At 49.1% G+C, this 23,936-nt stretch overlaps 1 protein-coding gene across 1 annotated transcript in view; it reads right to left on the bottom strand.

Moving 5' to 3' along the window:
- Positions 1–23,936, bottom strand: part of GPC3 (glypican 3) — a gene marked incomplete at both ends in the record, with an annotated part of 152,178 nt that overhangs the window by 53,576 nt on the left and 74,666 nt on the right. Inside the window, 2 exons of the mRNA XM_082323621.1 lie at positions 3,847–3,972; positions 6,936–7,069. Coding sequence (XP_082179747.1) covers positions 3,847–3,972; positions 6,936–7,069 — 260 coding nt within the window. The remainder of the gene's footprint in view (positions 1–3,846; positions 3,973–6,935; positions 7,070–23,936) is intronic.

The raw sequence follows: 23,936 nt of genomic DNA, 5'->3' as shown, positions 1-23,936 counted from the left end.
GACTGCACTGAAATGGTTCATCATGTCAGGAGAAAAGCACAATAAAATACTCCAGCCAGCTGCATCGCATCGGAGTCCCAGACAAACATGCCACGTTCAATCAGGGCACAGGGAGTTAAGGGCAAGGAGGAAAGAGAGGACGGTTCAAGGCTCAAACTGCGAAATGAGACCCAGCGGAAAGGCATTGAGCACGTCCGGACCGCGGGGAGGAGGGACACGCCACTCTCTGCTGATAACAAAGCACTGGGATAAACAGGACAGAGTAAATACTGACTCAGAAAAACCGCAAGAGGAGGAGCGTAGGGTGCAGAAGGGACTGTTTGCATCAAATAGCAGGATACACGTTGTCGGTATTACCTAGTACTCAAGTGCATTGGCAAGGGGCTGTGAAGTTGCTATTCCAGGCTTGATTTAATGTGTTGTAGGAAAAGGGCTCAGAATAACTAGCAAATTTTGTCGTGACAGAGAGGTCAGGAAACAGACAAACCAGTAGGGCTCCTCTCTAACTTAATTAACACTCAGGTACTGCATTAAAGATGTGAGGGGTAAATAGCCACAAACCCTACAGGAACACCACCAAAGCCCAGATGTGCCCACATGGATGCTCACACTGAGCTCACTGACACAGCAATGCCCGAGCAGTTTTATCGATCGTCTGTGCAGCACCAGACATGGAAACACGTGGAAACATAGCATCCACCCAACCATCGCTCTCCCCTGGTCTTCACCTGATGCTGCAAAGCTTTCAGCAGCTTCAGCAGGTGCTTTCTAACCTATCCCTAGGGTGGGCACCTCATATTGCTATAGGAATTGCAAGGCATCTCCCTTGAGCCCCGCTCCACAGGCACATGGGTGGTCTTAGATCTTCCCGTGGATGTCCCAGAAACTCGACCGGGTCTCAGGTTGCACGTGGTGCCCACGCTCAGGCAACTCAATCCTGCCCCGAGGTGAAACGTATCCAGCTACAGCAACCACACACAGCAGGTTAAGTGCAAGGCATGAGCGTCTCCTCCTGTCCAGCCTGCTGAACTTTCAGTCAGGAAGATCTGATTTGCAAAAGCCAATATCCAACAAAGCAAGAGGGAAACATTAAGATATAAAGTATATTTTACATGCACGAAACCTAGAAAACCAGACCCTTCTTTCTGGCAGCCGTTATATGTGTGGGACAACTACCAGGTCAGCATCCTGAAATTAATACTAGATATTCAAAAAACACCAAGTTTCTTGCAAAAAGTGGCAAGATGGAGTTTGATGACCAACAAATGCACATCAGTCCGGCAGGAGAATTGCTGTAGCCATGCCAGAAACACTCCAGTACATAACACACATTCTCAGAGCAGCTTGCGAAAGAGCTCCTACGCAGTGAACAGCTGCTTGGCTCCCTCTTGGGGAAAACACTGAAATAAAGAAACTGGTGGTTTGGGGTATTCGAGCACCATTACCTTAAATGCTCCTGATTTTCAGGAATACTCCCAGACTCTCTGGAAGAGATGACATGCTGGGAAGCCCAAACATGTGAAGCAGTCAGTTTTGGCTCTGCATGAAGCAATGCAACTGGCTTTAGAGACCATTTTAACTACATGTTTGCTTCTGTTTGAAACATTCTGCAAATGGGTCCTGGGAGAGGAGCACCTTGGACCATTATCTTAGTTCAGTTTTATTTAGCTGTGTTCCCCTTGTAGTTTCATTGGCAGAAACACCACCAGGTATGAGACACCTTCTCAGCCTATGGAGAGCAGAGGGTCACCCTGGGAAGCGTTACGGCTATAGATGCTAAAAATACAAGGTGGGAAGGCAGTCAATGCATTTAAGGGGCAAGAGCTATTTCCATTCTATGCATCCACCTGCCCTCCCTCCTGAACACCCTGCCTTCACGGAGGTGTTCAAATCTCCTCCTCCGTGTGAGCCACCACCCACGCCACTTTCCTTGCCCAGCCAGCAAGAGTTGCCCCCTCCAGGACACCACCGATGTCCCTGCGAGGGGATGGGGAATTTAACTCTCAGCACCTCTCTCTGCTCGCAGCAAAAAACTCCAGTATCTGCCTGCAAGGGAGCTGTTACTAATATCTCATGGGAGCTGGCAGAGGTGGTGACATCTGTGCAGTAGATCAGAGGGGGCAAGGAGGAGAGGCATGGAAAGGCACGCTCTCTTCAAGCGCAGCAGAGGATTTAATCCTCAACTTAACAGCCAGGCAGCCAGGGGCTGAAATCGGTGCCCCCTTCGTGCACGCACACTTTATCCTCTCCCTGCCTTGCCCCCTCCGCACACCGTGGCACCTATGTGACCTGCCGTATTGTGCCACCAACACCGCAGCGTTGCAGCAGGGGACCCAGGGTGGCATCTCTGCCTATGACAGTCCACCGGTATTTTCAGCAGAAAGCTGGAGCAGGCTATCATTTAAAGTCACGTTTAATCTGCAAATAACTCTGAATTTACATTTGCAGGAGGATCTGGATGCAGCACCTTTCCACTGCTGCCACTTTACCCAGCCGTGGCGTCAGCAGGACCTGGACCAGGGCCACTCGCTGTGGCCCCGGTGAACTGTCATACGCAAGCACCTCACCCTAGCTCCTGCGCTGCAAAGTTGCAGTGTTTATAGCACTGTTTTAAAAAGTTTTAATTAACAATCAGTGAGACAGTATTGAAATAATCTTTTTTTTCCAATTGTACTTCTCACTTAGGCATGGAAACTGAAGATTTTCCAGAAATAGGTACAGATAGAGGACACATTTTTCCTCAGGCAGAGTAAGTACATTTTATTAAGCGTGTGATCTTAGATGCTTGAGCAATTTTTTTCAAAATATAGTCTGATGCTATTTTGGTCCCTTCAGTGTTTCAGGTCAGTATTGCAAGCACAGGCTAATTACCACCTGAGGTTACTGATCAAGAAGTCATAATTAATATCTCAACATTTCGCCATTTCCTGATTTTATTTCTCTTTCTTCCCTTATGCAAACTACTTAATAGCAAAGGATGCTTTGCAAAGTAGGGTGATTAGAGGAGATTTATGTATAATTATAAAAAACATTTCCAAGTTCTATTTCCACATTCTTTAACATTCCTGAGGGGCATTTTTTGCAAGGAAAAAAAAAAAAAATCTCTATTTCTATTAACACTTCCTTCCCCTTTATGCTATTAATGCTGTACCTGCCCACCTTCATTAACCTCACAGTTACTGCCAGGACGTCCTCAGAATCGGCGAGTGTGGCAAGGAAAAGCAGCCAGGACCTGAGCTGGACCCTGGTGTGAACCCAGAGAGGACAGCCAGGGCTCGGCTGTGGGAAGGTGGTCAGATGGCAGCAGTGGCACCACCAGAGCTCAATGGTCCTGACCTCCAGCAGAGCCACGGCCAAGGAGAAACCCAACAAGGTGGTCTTCCTTGTCACTCCTTGAATAGGGCAGGGGATGCCAGCCATGCTGTCCTGCTACCACCACATGGAGCCGGGTTGGAGACATCCCCACCCCAACGCAGTGCTTGGTGGCTATTGGTGGAGCTAGCCCTGGCACCGTGGTGCACCCTCCCATGGGAGCACGGCCGCGCTGGGCTGCTGCTGCTCTCCCCTCTTGGCTTGCCACTGCCAACCCACCCCGACCGAAACCAGTCATGGCTGCAGGGTTTTCACAGCAGAGTGCAGAAAACTCAGCGGAGGCCAGCACACAACCACTTCTCCTCTCTGTGCAGACTTTGCACATCCATCTGAGCTGCAGCACAGGTGAACATCAGCTCTGTAAAACGTTTCTTAAGGGAACAAGCAGTATCCCAGCCACAGACCACTTCTGCGCACGGTTAACAAAAGATAAGCAGTGTTGGGGAGAGGGAGAGGAAGGGAGATGTGATTCACCTCTCCACAACTTCTTGTCCGTTCCAGCAAAGGGTGTCGTTCTGAACAGCAGAGCTGTGGCTGCAGATGTACTCTGGCAAGCTGCTGTAAAAACTGCTGTGGGACTTCAGCTTCGTAATGAGTTCCCTGGAAGAAAGGGGGGAAAAAATGGTGCTCAGTTAAAAGAGGAAAAGAAGATGGAGTTAGTGCATTTTAACCAGTGAAGGTAGTCACACAAATACAACAAGAAAGCAGCTAGGTGCAAACAAACCATGAAGCATTGGTCTTATTTCTGACCTCAAGTAGCATTTTGCATCATCCCCTGATGTTATTCAGTCAAAGGCTGAATCCGTGTTTCTTAGGGCAAAACCACCGGTGACAGGAGGGATGCTGGGGCAGCAGAACCTCAGGCCAACCATGCAGCACGCCAAAGCCAGACACACTCTCTGCACTCTCACAGCACCTAAGGAAAGGTGCTGCTGGCTCAGGCCGTGTGTACATGGGGTGCATCTGAGCAGCAAGGGCTCAGGCTGCTAGCAGTCCCCTCTGCTTTGCAGAAGGCAACGGAGGCCCTTCAGGAAAGGACAGCCTTGTCACTTGTCTGCCTGACATCAGCAATCCAACATCCCCTGCAAGGGCAGGTGGCATTTTTGGTGGTAGACCAGAGTAGACACTATCAGTAGAGACCTGTACAGATGGGTTATGCTGGGTTTCATGCTGCACTGTCAACAATACATGATTTCAAGGTGTACGCTGGGCTGGCTGTGGGGTCACAGTCTGCATTTGAAGGGGCAGGTTACACTCAGTAAAATGGCTCTGCCCTGGGAAGGCAGGAGGAGCCTCGGGAGCAGTCCTTGTGCTGGGCAGAGGGGATGCGAACCAAGCTGCATCCCCACCCTGCACCCTCCCTTCCCAGCACCAAGGACCTCTGTCCCCGGCAGGTTCCCTTCGGCAGCGGTCCAGGGGTGCCAGGACACACGCTGACCCCAGGGACGCTGACAGCCACCAGAGAGGGGACAGGGGCTGCGGGAGCAGGATGCGCCCGTCCCCACAGCCCAGGTTGGCCCCTTCGGTGGCACTCAGCAGCTGTCACCAGGAAACACCGGCAGATTTAATTAGCTAAATGGCACAAAGAGCATGGTAGAATTAATAGCAGGGACTGGAGGAAGTAAGACTTGGCCTCATGGTCTCCTGGCTTTGGTTCAGTGCATTTCCCGCTTTGGCAAGGGGTTATTTCTTTGCCTCCTTCCTCGCTGGGAGGGATGACAGGGGATCAGCACCTCGAGCTGGGAGCTCTCCCGGGGACATCCCCTTGGTGCCCACAGCGGTGGGACCTCGGTGGCACCTCCGCACCCCACCGGCTCTGGGGAGCTGCCCAGCAGTGCCAGGCTGCCAGGCAGAGCGAGCTTAGGCAGGCTGGGGGGCAGCGGGGGTGCCCAGCTCCCTCCATCCCTCTTTGCTTCTCTTTGCGTGGGGATTTCCTGGGGTTCCCTCTCCAGACGAAGCCCGTGACTGCCAGCTGGGGGCAGGCGAAACAAGGAGAAGAAGCCCCAGTGCCAGCGAAGGCAGCCTGAGCTGCTCTGCTCTGCCTTTTTGCTAAGGAGGAGCCTGTTTCTGCCCTGATGGGACTGACACAGCAGAGCCGGCAGCCGATGGAGGCAGGAGGGCCACCCAAGTCCTCCCTCGGGTCACCACAACGCAGCCCGCCGGGGTATCGCAAGCACCAACCTGTCCATCACTGTCCATGCCAATAAACAAGAGTTTGCCTGAGGAGTCAAAGCCCCTCTGAAGGGTGGGAGTTCAGCCTGCAGCCCCCTGCACAAATTGGAGGGGTGCTTCAGACATTCACCTCCTGCATGAACCTATGGCAATCTCCTGCACTGGGCTTACTGTGGGGCAGCAGGTCCAACCAACACCATTTTGAAAGCCAAAATGAGGCAAGATCTGGGTCTTCAGTTACGCCAGACCCTGAGCAGGACAAGCCTTACATTGCCCCCAGCTCCCTACATCCTAGGCACTGCCTTGCTCCCTGTCCCTTACACCGCACCCAGCTCCTTACATCCTAGGCACTGCCTTGCTCCCTGTCCCACAGACCCCGGCAGCGCTGGGGAGAACGGATGGAAGAAAACTTTCCTGGGGAGCAGAACTCCCCGCTGGGTAGGGAAGGGAGAAACTCCTCCATATCTGCAGGTATCAGCTCATGTAATTCATCACAGTAGATTTCATTAGACTTCACAGTCCTCAAAGGACATCTCCGGCAGAGCCTGGGCTGTGTAACCCTCCGACGTGTTGAGACAACGGAGGAATGCAAGCCCTGGTGCTATATCTCATGGGAACCGTATCAAGAATGTGGCCCTGTTACTCTTTAAAGAGAAATCCATCCAACTTAGTCTATCCCCAGTTCCAAAAATTGCCAAGCTTGCCTATTTCTCTTCTGCAGGGATTTTTCTTGTATTCAAGACAGCAGTAAAGGCACCGCACGTCCCCAGGTGTGCTTTCAGATCCAGAGGGGAGATGCTTCTCCCTGACACACCAGCGTGAGCCCACTGAATTACAGCCTCTATTTACAGAGGGAAGAAAGCACAGGGTGCAGTGCCAGCAGCAGAGGCACCTGCTTCACTTTGAAAATATTCAGTAAAAGGCTGTTAACGTTCCTGAACTACTGTAAAAGACGGCACTAAAAACCCTGAAATAAGTCCCCCTTACCTACACAGTGTTACACGCAACGTTTCGGGCTAGAGTGACCATTTCCACCTATAACTACATCTGTGAGTATTTCTGGCACTATAGCAGTGCCCAAGAAACCCAGACAAGACATTTGGTGTATGAACCTGGGTGCCTGGTACATTGCAAAAAAGCAAAACAAAGATGAAAAGCAGAAGGCAGTTTTACAAGTTAAAAAAAAAAAAGATGCACTAGGTGAGAAAACACATGTAGACACCTCTCTGCCAACCACAGAGCAGCTCTGATGTTCAGAGTCAAAGCCAGCTGCAGGTTTATGGGTAAGGGAAATATGTAGCTCTTCCATCTGCTTTCACGGGGCCATCCCATATGGCGACCGCTCCTGCGGCCCACCCCGCAGGCACTGTGCTCAGCCTGAGCATTCTCACCTCCTCCTGCTCGACAAAGTTTCCTCTTGCTCGATGTGAGTCACCTTCAGGACTTTTTTGTCAACAAAAAGGTCTTCGGGGTAATTAGCTGATCGATACTGCCTCTGCTGAGTGTGGCCACATAACCGGCTGACCTGGAAAACACAAACACAGCAGCATGAGGAAATGTTGGGACCAGAAATATTGCAGGAAAATAGCTGAGATGCACACTGGGCCCTGCATGTGAGCTGGTCGGTCGTCCCGTCATCCCCATCTCTTCCACAGCTCATGCAAGCGCCTGAAAGCAAACTGCTGCCCTAGGGATGCAACCCTGCTCTTGTAGGAATATCCCCTGTGGGAGGGAAGGCAGGAAACTTGGTCAGGCAAGATTTTTGGGCAGCAAAGTGCTCCATGATTGTCAAAACTCCTGAGCTGCAGGCATGACCGGCAGAGCTCCCTGTGCCGAGTTAAACTCATGCTGGCAGGAGGGGACTCGAGATGTTCCCCACTCCTTCACTGCTGAAAGCCGCGGCATCTCAGGACACTATGCTTCACCACTCCAGCTGGGCTTTTAGGCAACATCTCCCCTCCAAATGTAAATCCTGAGATGCCAGTTCTGCATCAAGAGGCAGTGCAGCATCCGCGTGGCCTGCGCTGCAGGTGCCCAGGGATGAGCATCATACATATCATTACTAATTAAAAAAAATCAGGGCCTAAAATAAAGCAAGCATTATGGCTACAACCCAGTCATATCATGGGAGGTCTTGATTAACAGGGCTCTGTTAATGACACAAATTAGCTCATTAGCACACAGATGATTCGGTAACCGGCTCCAGCAGCAAGGGAAGGAATCCAAAACGCCTCATTAAAGCTCTCCCGCGCAGCCGATGTCCTGAGACTCAGCCAGCAGCACTGCAGCCACCGCTGCAGTCCATGCTGTGGATGGATTTGCAGCCATCTCCTTCTCTGGGAGATCACCAAGGGACAACTGTTCCCCTGAGGCACCGGTGCCGCTGGGAAACTCGCTGGGTCACAATTGCTGGGACCACGAAGGCACCGCAGCTAACACCAACCCCTCCTTCCTCGAGCCTCATCCCACCACCTGCAATTTAGGCTCAGGATCAGCCACGTACCCATAAAATGCCTGTTCCTCACAGCCCCTCATTTATCTTCATGCCACATGAACCAAGGCAGCCAGCTAAACTCCTGAGTTAGCCGCACACCGGAGGCTAAAAGCACACCCACCGCCCAACATGCATCTGATGTGTAAAGAGAAGAGATTAATTCTGTTCTATTACATCCTCCATTTGGGTGGGCAAATAAATTAGCAGTATCACCTCTTTCATTATCAAGAGCAGCACAGTTTGTTTGCTCAGGCTGCCATACAACAAAGAGTAAAAGAGAAACCTCCAGAGAGCCAGGCACTGCCATTCCTGGTTCACAGCATGGTGGGAAGAGATGCTGCCACCAGTCCCTTCTGCACCTGCGGTTGCCTCTGCTGAAGCAGCTCCTCCTGCAGCTGCCGGGGGAGCAGTTTCTGCAGCATCTTACCCATTTTTTTCCTCCACTGCCCTCCCTTGGCTGTGTTTTCTCTCCGCCTTGCCAAACCCAAATCTTGCAGAAGAATGTAGGAGCCCTACTGCCCTCCCTAAGACATGTGGCAGGCTTAAAAAACAGAGGGAAGAAGGGAGTAATAAAAACAAACACCATGTTTTGGGCTGTTTTCTTTGCCTTTGGGGTTTTTCTTTAGCACCCATTGCTCTCCCATAAAATTCTCAGGTAATTGCCCAATGCAGGCAGCCAGGACTAGAAGGAAACCACAGGGCAGCAGGAAACCTGGGCAAGGGCATTTGGGACACCCGAGACCCCACCGCTGCAGAATGGGTCTGCATGTCCCATGCTCCCTCTGTGCTGGCTGGTGCCAATGTCCCTGCAACAGGCAGGCTGGCAGGAGGGCACGAGGATGCACAGGGGTTTGCAGACCTCACCCCCCAAAGGCGCCCTCCGAACCCGCAGGGAGGCCAGAGATGAGACCTGCCACGAAACCGCCCCAGGGAAACACAAGGTATGCACACACGACAGGACGGAGGGCACAGAACAAGCGACGCCACAAATGCAGCGTCGCTGCACCCACGCTCTGCACGGGCACGTAAAGCGGAGGAGAGAAGCAGGAAAAGGTCAGATATTTTAAGCTGCCGCTTACAATGACTCCCTTTGATTCTCCCCAGCTCTGTGAAAAGCCCCCCCTTCCCTTTCCAAAGCCTGCCTTTCAGCTGGTGAAGCCTATTGAACCCCAAGAGAAGAGCAAGTCCAGGATCAAGGCTTTTTTCCCCAAGGATGCTGAGAAACACTGAATGCGAGGGGAGGGCCCGAGCGACAGCGCAAACAATGGCACTTCAAACAGCAAAGCGGCCGGGCGGACGGGGGCTGCCTCGTCTCCCACCCGGCACCGAAGGTATCGCGGCCCCTCTGCTCCCAGCTCCTGCATGGGAGCTGTGCCTCAGCCACATCCCCGCAGCCCCGCTCGGCACCTGGGGACCACGGGCTCCTGCGAGGGATGGAACCAAACGGGATCACACTAGCCCTGACATGGGACAGCAGATGAAATCTTCACGGATAGAAGGTGGGAAGTCTGAGCAGTGCATCCAAGTTTTTACTTATCTATTTATTCAGGCTCCAGTTAACCTTTTCAGAAAAAAAGAAACCTGCAGCCCATCTTGCAAAGTCACGGTGAAATGATTGTCACATTTTAGTCAAACAAAAACCCGGCTGAGATTTGAACTTTAAATAAAGTGAGAGAATGTAGAAGTAACAGATTGCCTGCTCATTTGCAGGGGCGGCATCGCGTGCATTTTTGGGGGGAGGGAAGGATTTCACAAACCATCTGCCAAAGTCTGCTGGGCCACAAGCGGTCCTAGGACAACAGCTCAGAAATCCTGTTTCAATCTTTCCCCCTTTTTTGAGTCCCTGCTGCAAGCTCAGGAACAGATGAACCCAGTTTCCCAGTCTCTTCCTAATCACCACTATTTTAAAGCGAGCTTCAAATTTTAAAAAGTTCAGAAAAATGCCACTGTAGGGTAGCTGGAGAAGGGACAACACAAGCCTCAGACCTTGGGGGGAAAAAAGTGAGATGCTTCAGCTCTCCAGGCATCGCTTGCTTTGGCAGGAGCTGCAGAGCAAGGGCAGCCAGATCCCCAGCAAGGTGGGATGCCTGCAAAAGTAAGAGAAAAAGGAAGGCGGCATATCTAATCGCACGTGCTAAACTCGTATTGAGCGACAGCAGTAATACGTGGTTGCCTCCCGCTACACAACTATAAATGTGAAATTCAAAGCAAATCGACAGAATGGAACCGCTGGCTCTTCTCCTTGGGCTCTGCATGCTATCAGTGGGATCATAAATATACACAAGTCCTTATCTAAAGTACATTCAGTGCAAGAGCCATACAGTCTCTTATTTCATGTCTCACACATGGTCCCAGAACAGGCGGCAGCTTGAAACATCATGCCACAAAAAAATGAATAAATAAATCAAATGGCAGTGTGGTTTTTAGGCAACGGGGGTTGGGGTTTTGTTTGTTTTTAAGAGAATCTGCCAGTCCACTGAAAAACTGCCACAAGGGGACACACGGCAAGCAAAACCTTCCCAAAGCCCTGAACTTTTACAATCCCCCAAAGCCACCCATACTTTAACAGCCGAAGCTAGATTTCCCTGCCCCAGCTCGTTAACAAACTCACTAATTACCCGATTTCATTAGCCTCCTCCATGCGAGCGTGACCCAGGCCATGAGGGGAACTCTCTGCCTCCTGCCGACCGCTGCCCACCGCCCCATTTCCTTACTGCAGCCGCAGGGCGAGCCCGCGCCCGCCGGTCGGGCAGAGCTCCTGCGGGACCCCGCGGCTCCTGGGGACCCACCAGCTGCCGACGGTCCCCGCGCCGGACGGAGAAGCAGCTGGCTGCCGATGCCCCCCGGAGCTGCACGCCGTGTAATGGCTTTGCTTTAGAGGGAACATTGATTTGAGAGGAGCACAGGGACAAAGCTAATGGAGTAGCACTATCAGACTGCTTTAACGCTTCCCCATTAATTTAGGGTAAGAGGTGCCGGAGGACTGCAGGGAACCTGTTTGCGGCTGCATGGAAATGATGGGCCGTGAGCACCGGGGACCAGATCCGCCAGCACGGCTGCTTCCAGCCGGGTCAACTGCAAGGGTGTAGAGCACAACACTGGTCCACGTGGGTGCCCGCAAGCCAACAGAAACTGGGACCACTGGGATAAGGTTAAATTATGTCAAAAAAAGGGTAGTGACCACAGTAGCAGGCTCTGTGCAAAGCATCACAGCCTCAGTGCAGCCGATGGAGAGCGAAGCCCCCGCAGGCACCCCCAGCCCGGCCACGGCAGGATGGCATCACTCGCAGCGCCGGGGCCACCAACCGAACCCGCTCCGCTGCCAGGCACGAGGCAGGGCGGCCGCACGGGGCAAAAGCCTCTCACCTTGCACAGCAGCAAGCAAATCCAGGTGGGGAAAGACTGGAAAGCCACACGTGTGATCCTCAGCGCCGTCTGAGCATCACTTTTAAGAGTAAGAGCATTTTAAAGGTAATTTTCTAGAAGAATTAAAAAAAAAAGCTAATCAACTTCCCCTTGGAAGAGAAGAGAGTGTATTAGACACTGTTGAATACCTGCTGCTGCCGCTTCTCATTCAGCCCATGAGCTCCACTCTGCTCCAAAGGAGAGCTTGCTAAATTTGACCTTTGCTTAAACTTTACATGGAGTTTCCATTTGTCTTCTGTGTGAACTCTTCTGCTTATAGATTCGTTCTCCAGGAAGACACAGTATTTTTTTTCTCCTCAAGGGGATGGCCTCATTTTTGAAGATTTCCTCCCGCAATCTTCGCTGCTCCCTGGAGCTCACATATATCATTTTATACCTATTCCCGAGTTTCCTTTGGGAGAAGCTGCACATTAAGCTGAAAAGCGATTAACTATTATAATTGATTCGAACACAGCCTCTGAAAGGGTGATTTGCTACGGTATGCACAGAAGGGACGACCACAGACCTCAACAGAACATGCTGCCTTCGGAGAAACCAACTGGTGCCCACTAAACCCTGCACATCGTTCAGCAATGGAACCCAGTTTGACCAGTAAGGCTCAGTAACGCAGCTGCCTGCATTGGTACTTCTTCCCCAATTCTTTTTCACAACCGCCTCTGCTAAACATCGCATGTATTATTAGCATTATAAACGGGGCACAAATGGGTTCTTTATCTTCAAAGTCACCATAAAAGCGAACCTGAAGTCTATTACTCAAGTGCTGCTATAGAAATCCGCTTAATTAAATTCTAAAGGGTTTAAACCAAAAATATACATTGTGATGATGTGGGATAGAACATAAACTTTTTAATAGTAGTAACCAAGCACATTTACCATTTCTACAGGTGTAATAAAAATGCTAATATATGTTAATGTTTAGTCTGTGGTTAATGTTTTGTCTTGTTAATTTCCCCAGGGCTTTTATTACTGATTTAAATCTGCCACGCTACCCCAGTGATTGCATCGCCTGCCACCAACTGCACGCCACACTCTCAAACGAATGCTGATTAACAGAAGTGAAGAAACATTTAGCTAGGACAAACACTCTTATTATATGCTTGTAACCATTATATACATTTTGTCAGGAAGATGGGATAGAGACAATTCCCCGCTCCCTCACTCTTCTCACAGCGGAAAATATGATTATGGGCATAAAAATGAATTTACAAGCCTTTATTTTAGGAAGCACATCATTATTAGCTAAGTAATGATTGTTCTTCTGGTTCCAGGCACTCGAGCAGAAGGAACAAACCGAGTATGATAACACAGGTATCGTCTACGCACATTTCACTGAAATTCCTCATTAATGGAGTACTAAATGTTATTAATCAGCTCTACGGCGTTACGATTTCCATTATTCAGACAGCACCTTGCAAGGATTACATAAGAGACAACATCCTAACTCACTCGCGCGGAGCAGCAGGAATCGCGGGAAGTGACCTACTCTCCGTGCCGAGAACAGCATTTAATAATGCATTACCTTTAAATAATGCAACGCTATAATGTGTAAAATGCACACAAACACCAATGCTTAGAATAACAGAGCGCCTGTCACACCAGCGCCCGCGGTGACACCCAACACATGCTGCAAACACGCGCTACAAATGCTCAGGGACCCCTGCAGCTACCAGACCAGGTTACGCTGAAGACCATCACCACCTGCTTTGAAGACCAGGCCCTCAAACTCCTGCAGACCAAGGAGGCATTAAGGAGGCATTTTTAGAAGGAAATACAACTTCATTTTTATATCCCATCCTTTGTGTAGAGCCTCACAAGACACTTTGCAGAGGCTCAGCATCACAGCAGGAACACAGGACCCGTGGAAGACTGACAGGTGCCCCCTCCCTGGCCTCATTTCTTGTCGGCAAAGACAGCTCTGACCACCAACCGAGGGAAAAACAAGAGAGGGCTCAAGACTTGATGGAAGAGGAGCCAACGGCACAGTCACCCCCACAGACCCCAGCTGCTGCCCAAGGTGCTTGCTGTGCCCCAGCATGACCCAAGGGATAACTGGTGCTGGTTCCTCATGGCAAGGAGCAGGATGTGTCCCCACATAGCCACAGGTATTGGTGCGACAGAGGTGACACAAGAGCTGGCAGGTCTGATGCATCGCATGGTTACGCAGCCGCTCTACCCCAGAGCCTGCAAAAGGCCGTGGGTGCAGCAGCTCGGAAGAGCAAGAGTTTCAACCCTTGGAGCTAACTGCTGAAGCTGGATGATCCCCATCTGCGCTTCCCTCCAATGCATCAGGGTTAAAATAGCTTAAATCAATCGGAGACCACCACTGTGCTTCCATCACTGCTCCCATTAGGGCAATGGCACCCTGTCCCCAGGAGGACCCGATGCCCGGTGTCCCATACATGTGGCGCAGCATCCGAGGCACCTCCACGCTGTGTCCCACCACATCCCCGACCCCTGCGCTGACCCAGCTTCTCCACCGTGCAGGATGCCCTTTCCCTCAAAGGAACCGTGACCTCAGCTTGAGTCGAGCCCTTTCAAACCTACATAAAATAATGCAAACAAGATGTTTCTTCTCTCTGGCGTCCCCAGCACACAGCGTTTAATCTATCAGAGAAAGCTGCTTTGTGTTTAAGCAAAAGGCTGTTTATTGTTATTTATAGGTAGAGAGGAAGTTGGACTAAATGATCACAGTTGTTCCTTCTGCCTTTATAATCCATGACATACAATTAAAGCACAACTTTTCAAGTCAGTGTTTCCCTCCGGTGTTTTGTTAATTCTGTATTTAACACAAAATTTGGTATTTCAGTTCTTACGGTCAGACCTCGGCAGCAAACTGCAGGGCAATATGATGTTTCTTAGACAACCAACCTAAAGCTTTATTCTTGGAAAGAGAAGTCAGCCTTCCCTGAAAGGTGACAACAGAGCAAAAGGGAAGACGTGGGAGCAAAACCCAGAGAAAAGCAGGAGCGTGCTAGACTGACCGAAGCCGGGATCAGGAACAAAAACGCGACAGCACCTGGAGCCCGGCTCCTGGTGAAGCCCCGAGCCCCCCGCTGCTGCGTGGCTCATGCGGGGGCACGGCAGAGGCTGGGGGCACGGCTGCTCCCGACGCCACGCTGCCGCTGTGCCTTTGGGACTCTGATTCCCTGAGGAGGCTGAAGGTGTCCCAAACTCAACCAGACGATGTCAACATTAGCACTGAGTCATCTAACTTACCAGAAAATTTGGACTCAAGGTAGCGAAGCTCATTTCTGCCAAGGATGCGAAATACGTTGCAATTATACGACTGCGCTTTGCGCATACTGTAATACTTGCACAGTTGCTACTGCAGGCCCCTAGAAGACCCTCCTCTTGCAGGCAATTACATCTACTCCATCCCAACAGACTGAGAAGTGAAGCAAGGAATTGGCTTGAGGGATTACCAGTTTCTACCAAGAACTTAAAAAAAAAAAAAAAAAAATCAGTTTCTGCACCTCTACCTGTTGCAGAGCACCAGTAAGCAAACAATAACCCCTTTGAGACCACCAAGTTCAGCGCAGGCTGCAAGCTCCGGCTCTCTTGGAGGAGAGAGTGGCTGGGACTGCCCCGTCTCGCCAGCAGCCGGGGGAGCGGAGCCCGGGGCAGCCCCGCTGCCCGCAGAGGTCCCCGCCGCCGCCGAGGCTGGGGCGATGGGAAACAGCACAGAGCAAAGCCGGGCAGTACGACAGCTCCAGGCAAACGCCGGGCGCTTGTTATTTTCCTTCCCCGAGTTAATTGGTTTCCTTTGCAGATTTCTGTGGGTTTTAATATCGCACCGTGTTTGTGCCTACGGCGCTACGGAAAGGAACAATCCGAGAGAAATAAATTCCTAGCAGCTTAATTTCAAGAAGAAAAACAGATACCTGCCATCAGTCTGGAACGTAAGCCAGCAAGCTGGAGACAGGGCCTATAATAGGTTATTTAACAGCAGCCATGTCAGCTGGGTTGCAAATGTGGTCAATACCTACCAGTTCAACTTCCCCCCTGCAGCCCCGAGCAGAGATTCAATTATTCTTTGAGAAATACATCGTTAAATAATTAAAAAGTTACTGCATGACTTTTTCCTCCTCTTTTTTTTTTTTTTTTTTTTTAAACCAGACCAATTCAATTTTGGAAGTACAGAGCCATTATAATGTGTCAGCTAGCAATTAGCTACTGTACACTGTTTATTCTTGAATATAATCTTTGAGTAGAAGGGCAATATTCTTAGAAACGCAGCATTAACTTGTTCCTCAATGGCTTTAATATGGCTCTTTTCAAATTACTGCTCATAAAATCTCAGGGAAGAAAAATCTACTGATGATATCCCATCTCCTTAATTAGTTCTCTCTCTCTATCAGCAATCCAATAGCAAGGGTAATATTTATATAAAATAGAGCACACAAGGCTTACTGCTAACTCTGCTTTAACTGGTGATATCAAAACAAGCAGGTAAAAAGCAATGCCCATTTTCCAACTACACAGACTGCGCTCACAGGTACATGCAGCTTTTCAGATTTATACTTCAATAAACGCTTGTACCAAAACCATCCCAAAGGTTTTTATGCCACTAACAGCATTATTCGCTATAAAATGCTCTCCTCCCTTCCCGTGCTGAATAGGAAACCCTTCTGGCCCCAAAGGGTTCGCTACCCATCATTCCTCCCCACTCACCCGCCCCTTACGAAGGACCATAACCCCACTTAGTTTAACCTCCCCGTAGGAATAACCCCCCAGCAGCCACCTTTTGCTCCCTCCATCCACCCTTCTCTTTCCAAAGACCGGTTTCCACTAAAACAACAAGGCTGGAGGCACCAAAGCTCACCAAGTCTTTTCAACAGCTTTTAAGCTGCTTAGTATCTTCAGCAGAGTAATCACAACCATTTGTTTTCCCGCTAAGCCCGGACCAACCCCACGGCACATTACCCAGCCTCTGGCGAGGGGTGCACGAGGCTCTCCCCATGGCAATGCCATGGACCTCCCCAAGCCAAGCCTAACACAGAAGCGTTATATTTGTTATTAATGGAAAGTGGTAAAAATATCTCAGCACATCACAGATTAGCTGCTGGTAAAATTAATCCATTCAAGGCCAAAAAAAGGTCTCCGGAAGGCCCTGCATTCTTTTTTCAGCCTTTTTTTTTTTTTCCTTTGTCTGTTGATTTTTCTTAGTTTTGAAGCTACCAGATCCATATTAATTTTTTTTCCCTGATAGTCAGTCCTAGCCTAATCCAATTAAAGGTCAGCACCAAGATAATTTACCCAAAACATGGCAGACAAGGTAAAAAGACTCCCATTAGATTTTTGCTCATGATAAAGGAATTACATTTTTCCCAAAGACATATCAGGATTATTGAAAATGTAAATCATTATTTTCTATAAAGATATAAATATCTTCGGGGCTTTTTTGAGACTTTGTTGTAACACATCTTGTTTTTACATGTACTGCGGTTAGTACAATTGAATTACGGAAATGACTTACAGCGTTAGATTGGCTTCTGCTTGATTGAGAATATCTTTATAATGGAAATTGGTGTGCACTTTTAACCTCGTTACAATGCTATATTATATGTCTGATTAATATATTAAAGTGACTCATTCAAAAATAGGCTGTTCGCAGAAGGAAATGAAATGAATTCACCTTCATCACAACACCTTTATTAACGTCATCAAACTGAGGACTAGAATTTGATTATGAGAAGCGGATTCCAATAAATTGATATGCAACAATTCCAAAACGAGGCAGGGGAAGCATTAGACTGACAGAAAAAAAAAACGGACTAAATACTTTTAATGCATTTTTGTGCATCTTCTTTACTTTCCGCTCACCTTGCAAGTTGTAAGCTGGGCATTTCCACATGAAACTCACTGAAAAGAAAAACTTTGCACCAAAATCTTCAGGTAGAAAGTGCTACTGAAGGGCTTTCTGGCTCCTAACCAGCAATGGGAATTGCATGAAGCAAGGCTCAGAGATGTCCTGGATGTTTTTCAGCATCTGCTGTGCAAACCCTTTCGGACCCGTCTGCTCTGAGCGACTGGTGCCATTTTGCTGATCAGAGCCATCCCAGCATCACCTCGCGCATTCCCACCGTCCTCAAGTGCCCTCCGCTCCCTGCTTTTTGGGCTGTCCCGAGGGGAGGGGAGAGGAAGGATGACTTAAATACCAGCACAGGCAGCTGAGATATCTACGGAAATACCTGCTCACCGGTGCTCTGGAGAGCAGCAGCATGAAGTTTATTTGTACAGTGATACAGATCAATACGTGCAATCCAAGAGTTAACAAGCTTTAGAAAGAAATAACTCGGAGCACGTCAGTCACCCCCAAATTACCCTCACTAACCAGAAGGCTCACTCACCCTCTCCAGGTCAGTGCCTAAGAGCATCATCTCTACCACCGCTGACAGCACGGAAGAGAATTAGGTGTGAAAATTCTTTAGGTTAGAAAGATACACCTGCATAAAGAATTGCTAAATTCTCCAACTGCTGGCTTGCTTTTTCTTTCTTTTTTTTTCTTTTTAAACAGAAATAACTCTGCCAAAGTAGCTGTAGGCTATCGGCACAGCTTTCCGCAGCTTGATCTTGCTCAAATGAGACTTTGAAAGAATAATGCAGTTAGCAGCAAACTTCACCCTCCGAGAGCGAGCTCCCTGCCCTCGGGGGTTTATTGGTGGGGGAACACACCAGGTAGGGATGGAAAAGGCCCCCAGTTCATTTTGCAGTAACCCAAAGAGGCCGAGAGGGCTGCTCGAGAGCTCTGCCGGCAACGAGGGGTGCATTGCTGCAGCAGACGGCTGAAAACTCTGCCTCAATTGTTTGTTGTAATTTTTTTTTCAGCTAAATGTATTTGTAGATGGCATCTTTCATGCCTGGTACCTCAAAGCCACTTTACATTAAGATATAAAAATGATATAATTCACAGCACCACACACAGGCACAGAATTCAAAATGAAGTAAGAAAATCATTGCAACCCAGCCCCTCATCCTCTCCAGTGCAAAACAAAATGCCGCTGCTCCGCCCGGGCAGCTCTGGGCACTATTTCTGCTTTGCAGAGGGTCGCTTTTAAGTTTCTGGTTTGTTCTTGCCTCATTCATCAGCATTGCTAATGGGAGAGTTAGTTCTGGTTTTAAGGCAGCAACACTCACGGGGGTTACTGTCACTGGAAGTAAACTCAGCTCGGTTAAGATGAAGGATGCCCGGCAAATGACCCCAGATAGAGGTCTTAGTGGAAACTGCAGTCACGGATAATGAGGCCAAAAGAGGGTTTAGCGTAAAAAGCATAAAGAGATGGATATTGGTAAGCATGAGTCTGGCGTTGCAAAGCTGCAGGCCTTAGCAAGGATAAAAATCTTCGGGAAAGGAAATGGGCCAGAATACGTTTTGCTAATAAGGCATCTATGTTAATAGAGGTTGCAGGCGGCTGCAGCAATCTGGACGGCAAGCGAGGGAGCCATGTCCTCAGGCCTGATACTTGGGGAATTTTATCTCTCTGATAAAACAAAAGATGTGTGGCCAGTGTTGAGAGAAAATCCCAGAGGCAGCTCCCTGGTTCCTCAGTAAGAGTAGAGGGCAACAGTTTGTCTGGAGGGATGGTCTGGACCAAGCTAAGTAAGAAGAAAGGCAGTTCATGCCATGGACATAACTTCTCTGCAGGCTCGTCTGAAGCCAGGCGGGTTGGCCCAGACCTCAAAGCCTCCTGGTTCTACCACACACCAGCTTGTAGCATCCTTCAGGTAAACTAAATCTGGATCTTAGTAAGGACCCTGAGCATAAGCCTGGTTTAACTCTGAAGGAGGTTCAGCTGCAAAGCTCAGCTGCAAATACACCCCCAGCGAAGGGGCTGTGCCGCAGCCCTCCCCAGCCAGCACCGCTCCCACCGCTCCTGAAGCCGCACAAGCCTCAAGACACCCGGAGGGAACTTTCTGACGCTGTGATCTTTGGTTCAGCCTGAAACTCGGGTTTTTTCCGCTTAAATCCAATCTACTTCAAGACCTCGCATTATGTCCTTGACTATTACAATTTATTACAAAATGAAACAGTTTGAAATTTCAAAGCCCAGTGTTGAAGGAACAGACGCCCCCCCACATCCCCTCCTGCGATGCGCACAGCCTGCTTTGGATGACATGATCACCAGCTCGCTCCTCTCCTACATCCCAAAGCATCCCATGTCCAGCTGCCAAACACAGCTGTGATGGGAGCCAGGAAAAAGAAGAGAGATGAGAGAAAAAAAGATGTTCTGCGCAGTGAAGAATGCTGCTTAATACTGCAAAGCTGTGTGCCCTCATTGCCAGCTCTTAAGACCGTATCCTGCACGGCCACCTCTGCTAGCTCTTTGTACTAATGTCAGGGCATCTCAGAACCAAATATCTTTTTAAACGCTTAGGAGCCAGTGGCAAAACAACAAATCAGCTCCTCCACTAAAACAAGGAACAGGCCAAGGCACGGTACGTGCAAACAGGTACACAGAACCAGTAATTAATCTGCATGAGATCTTTAGGCTTGTTCTGACTTCAGCTCGGAAAAGATGCAAGACATCCCGCCGCGCGCAACCTGCGTGCATCTTGCTCGCGCTGTAGCCAGCACATGATTTGAAGCAACATCAAGCCAGGCTCAGTGGGTGCCGTATGATATTCCCCGCCCATAAAATGCAGCAGCCTTAAAAAGCTCTTTTTAAGCCGCAGAGTAGTGGGGATGAAGTTGCCACCAGCTGAGTGATCTGCCTCTGACTGAAGTCAATGAAAAGATTCGTGAGCTTCAGCGCAAAGTTGGGTTGGGCATCAAACGCGTTGTCAAAGGATGCTCCCCACGCTGCCATATGTGTGTGCAGGGAGGAGGGGGCACTGTTAGCAGCTACCTTCTACTTTTAATTAGGAAACAAAAAAAAAAAAGCATCACTGCAAATTCCATTGAAATGGCACAACATGCCAGAGGCTAGAACACCTCCAGTTAAAAGGACAGAGGGAGAACAAAAAAGGAGAGGACAATATAGAAGTTTACAAATAGAAGCAAAATCAAATGCTATTTTAAATTAAACCCATGTTGATACTCAATACCATCTCCTCTGGCTTTGTGCTGGCAGGTTTGAGCATCACTGGCCACATCCACTGCTTCCACCCAGTGACAAATTGACCCAAAGCCTCACCATGCCACCAGGGCAAGCAGGAGAGGAGACCAGCATGCCACTTCGCCCATGCTGGACGCCAGCAGAAAAAGGGCAAGGCTGCCCAAAGACCACGAAAACGTGCTACCTGTGTGCCGTAGAGGCAAAGCTCTTGTTAGCAGTGAATTAAGCGTGACACCAACGGCCTCCCTCCCCAAGCCAAACAAGAAGTAAAACTTTCACTAGGCTGAGAATAACCTCTGAGCCTCACTCCCTTAGAGAAGCAAGCGGTGGTCAAGTGCATCCATGCCAAAGTCCCTTCCAAAAATAAGATGCTGACCCTTAATTTGCTACTGTGTATTTGAACATTAAACCAAAGATTTAAGACCAGCAGCAGCGTGCCAAAGTCACTGGATCAAAATTGTTGATACTAGGTTGCAAAACTGCAGGCATGAAGAATTTTTGCCCTTATTCTTTCAGCACCAGCCAAGCTGCCAACAACGTGGGGATTTCTAGATCAAAATCAATGCCTTACAGTTCAGCGCCTTGCCATACGCTTCCCCAACTATCAGAAAATCTTTAATATCTGAAACCTCTTCAGACAAGTAATCCTAATACTCCCAAGGTATTTTCACAGGAACAGGAATGTTGCTGATACTGTCCTCGGTGATCAGGTTTATTTTCATCCTGCAGCGGGAACAGATGCTTGCTTTAACACGCCTTATCAGGCACGTTACACCGCCTATCACAAAATGGTTAATAAAAGTACATGATAAACACACCTTGGGATAGCTACGAGTGGGTCTGAGCTTACTGAAAACCAAAACCTCACCCATATTTCCAGCTTTAAGTGAAAAACGGAGCTAGCTACCAGCAAGCATTAGAGAACAGCCTGAGGATTAAACTTTGCCGATAAAGAAACTGAAAATACAGAAGCTGTACATCCAGCCGACTCTCCCATGAGCAATGCCAACAGAAAGCAACCCGCATTAAAAGTACAAAGAAACTGATCTCGGCGTCTCAAAGGGAATGACTTCTCGAACAGCACTGTAATTTCAAAGCTTTCCTCACAAGTCTCTTGCCAGCTCTAGCACAGAAAGAATCCATTACCAGATAGGAAAACTCACCGGAGCTCCCTACTGCTGCAACCCACCGAGCAAAGTAGCTTCCAGCAAGTCGCCAGGAGAGCCGGCTCCAAAAGCAGCTCCCGGGCAGCATCCAGGGAAAACGGCACTGGCATCGTCGTGCTGACAAACACACTGAATCACTGTGTATGGCAACAGGTGACATTTTCATCCCTGGGTGCCAAAAGACCCTTTACTTATTCTTGAACTTCATCCCTGTGTATCTGCAGGTACTGCAAATTTCTACACCAATTTGCACCAGAGCAATGCTTCTCTCTGTGGTGCTACAAGCAAGCAAAGTAGCTGGTTATCTTTTCAGTGTGCTCATGGTGCTCAAGATTCCCCAAAAAACTGAGGGCAAAGAAGGGTCCGGTTTGCCTGCCCCTCCCCAGGGTTCCCCGGCAGCTTCCCATGGCCAGTGTCCGAGCTGGTTCACACCCGGCACTCTGCCTGCGCTGGCTGGGGTGAGCGCTCCGGCTTTGGGATAACACCAAACCCAGCCTGCACTGGGGCTTCTCCTCCTCTCCTCAGCAGCATGGCTATATAACCTATTTAACCCAGACCTGAGCAGTCTTTTAAAGGTGTTTGCAGGAAAGTAAAACAGCAGGGATCCCCTCGCAGGGCAAGCACACTGAGAACTGCACCCTGTTTCCGTACAGCGCTGGCACCCTGCCTCTAACCCGCTCCCCTCCTCAGCACAGATGGGTGCGATCAGTTCAACAAAGGTCTGGCTACCTTTATTCTGCAATTTAACAGGATTTCCTAGAAACTCAGCTATCCGTTCCGAGTGAAAAAAAATGCTTTGCTGAGCTCCCCACTCTTCCCTTTCTAGGCAATACTCCGCAGATAGAGCCGCACACCTCCACCGACTGCAAGGGGAGCAGCAGGGGCTGGGCAGCTCTACCAGCCTATTTCTTTGCCTTTCTCCCTGGAGATGCAGATGCCCAGGCTGGAGCACACCTGCCTGGCAAGCCTGGACTAACTGGAGTTTCTTGATATGTTTTTTTGGTGGTGGGTTGCTAGTGTTTTTCATGATGTACTTTTTCTAAGAGACTTGTAAGACTAATCTTGTATTCCTTTGCAACCTCTTCTCACTCCCAGATTCGCTCATGTTACAGACACATCAGCTCCACGGTACCTTCTGTGCCCAACCCTAATTACGCTAACACGTACGGGTCCTGCCAGGCAGAGTCCCGCTGTGCGAGGCGGGGATCGGCGGCTGCGGCTCCGTGTCCAGACGGAGAGGCACCACACAACAGCTAAAGGGCAGGAGAAGTCCTGCCACCCCCATCCGAAGGGCCGGGAGGGGACACAGGCCCTGCTGGGTGTGGGACAAAGCAGCCAAAACCCACATCCCCTTCTCTGACAACTCACACCTGCAGTGCATCATCCTCCTCCTCACATGCAATGCATGGCTACAGCCTCACCACAAGCCACCCACCTTTTTTGGTTTGTGTCTCCCTATGCTGTGAGTTGCCTGCTGTTTCCAACTCTGTTGGGATGTGTTCAAAAACCCGATGACTGACAGGTGGGGAAAAAAGCATTACGAAAAAAATATTTACATAGACAAATTAATACCTGTGTCAAATCAACAGTCTTCACCTCAACTCTGCAAACTTTCAAAATAAATTTACAGTGCTGGGAACCCCAGAGGAGATCAACTATTAGCTATGTAAGACACCCAGACCTACTCTCTCTTGTACTTGCAAAAGCAGAAACAGCATTAACTTCAAGAGGTGCTGGGGTTGAATATTTTATGGAGTTTGTTTGTACTGCATCTGTCCAATTGTCTGTTTGTGGTAGAAAGCACAAACAGACTGACTAAAATCACTGTTCCCTACATTCATGATTAAAATATCTACACGAGGTGGACGTACTAGGCACATTTTCAACCAGGGAAAAAGTAGCAGATAGGAAAATTAATATAGATACAGCCCTAGACAGAATTTTTTTCTCCCAATCTGCCCTGAGACTCAGCCTCCTTGATAAAGTATTTTAACAGCATATTTTAGGTGTGAAGGTTTTAAATAGACAAACTGTAGAAATAATAAAGCCCTAACACACACCATCGCTGACAAATTAGCTGTTAAAGCAAGGCTTGGGATGGGAACTGCCTGCTGCCATCTTACTGAATTCACGCTTCTGCATTGCTGTTTACATACCAGGAGCAACACCAGCACGAAGGCTCACATTTAAATGCATGCCTGGAGGTGCACAGTTTCCAAAAGGAGATTAACAGCAGTATGGACTCCACAT

This window comes from Platalea leucorodia, assembly GCF_965183815.1.
Source record: "Platalea leucorodia genome assembly, chromosome: 10".
NCBI classification, from domain to species: Eukaryota; Metazoa; Chordata; class Aves; order Pelecaniformes; family Threskiornithidae; genus Platalea; species Platalea leucorodia.
Note: the sequence above shows the minus strand (reverse complement) of the source record. Positions and strands in the feature narration are given on the sequence as shown.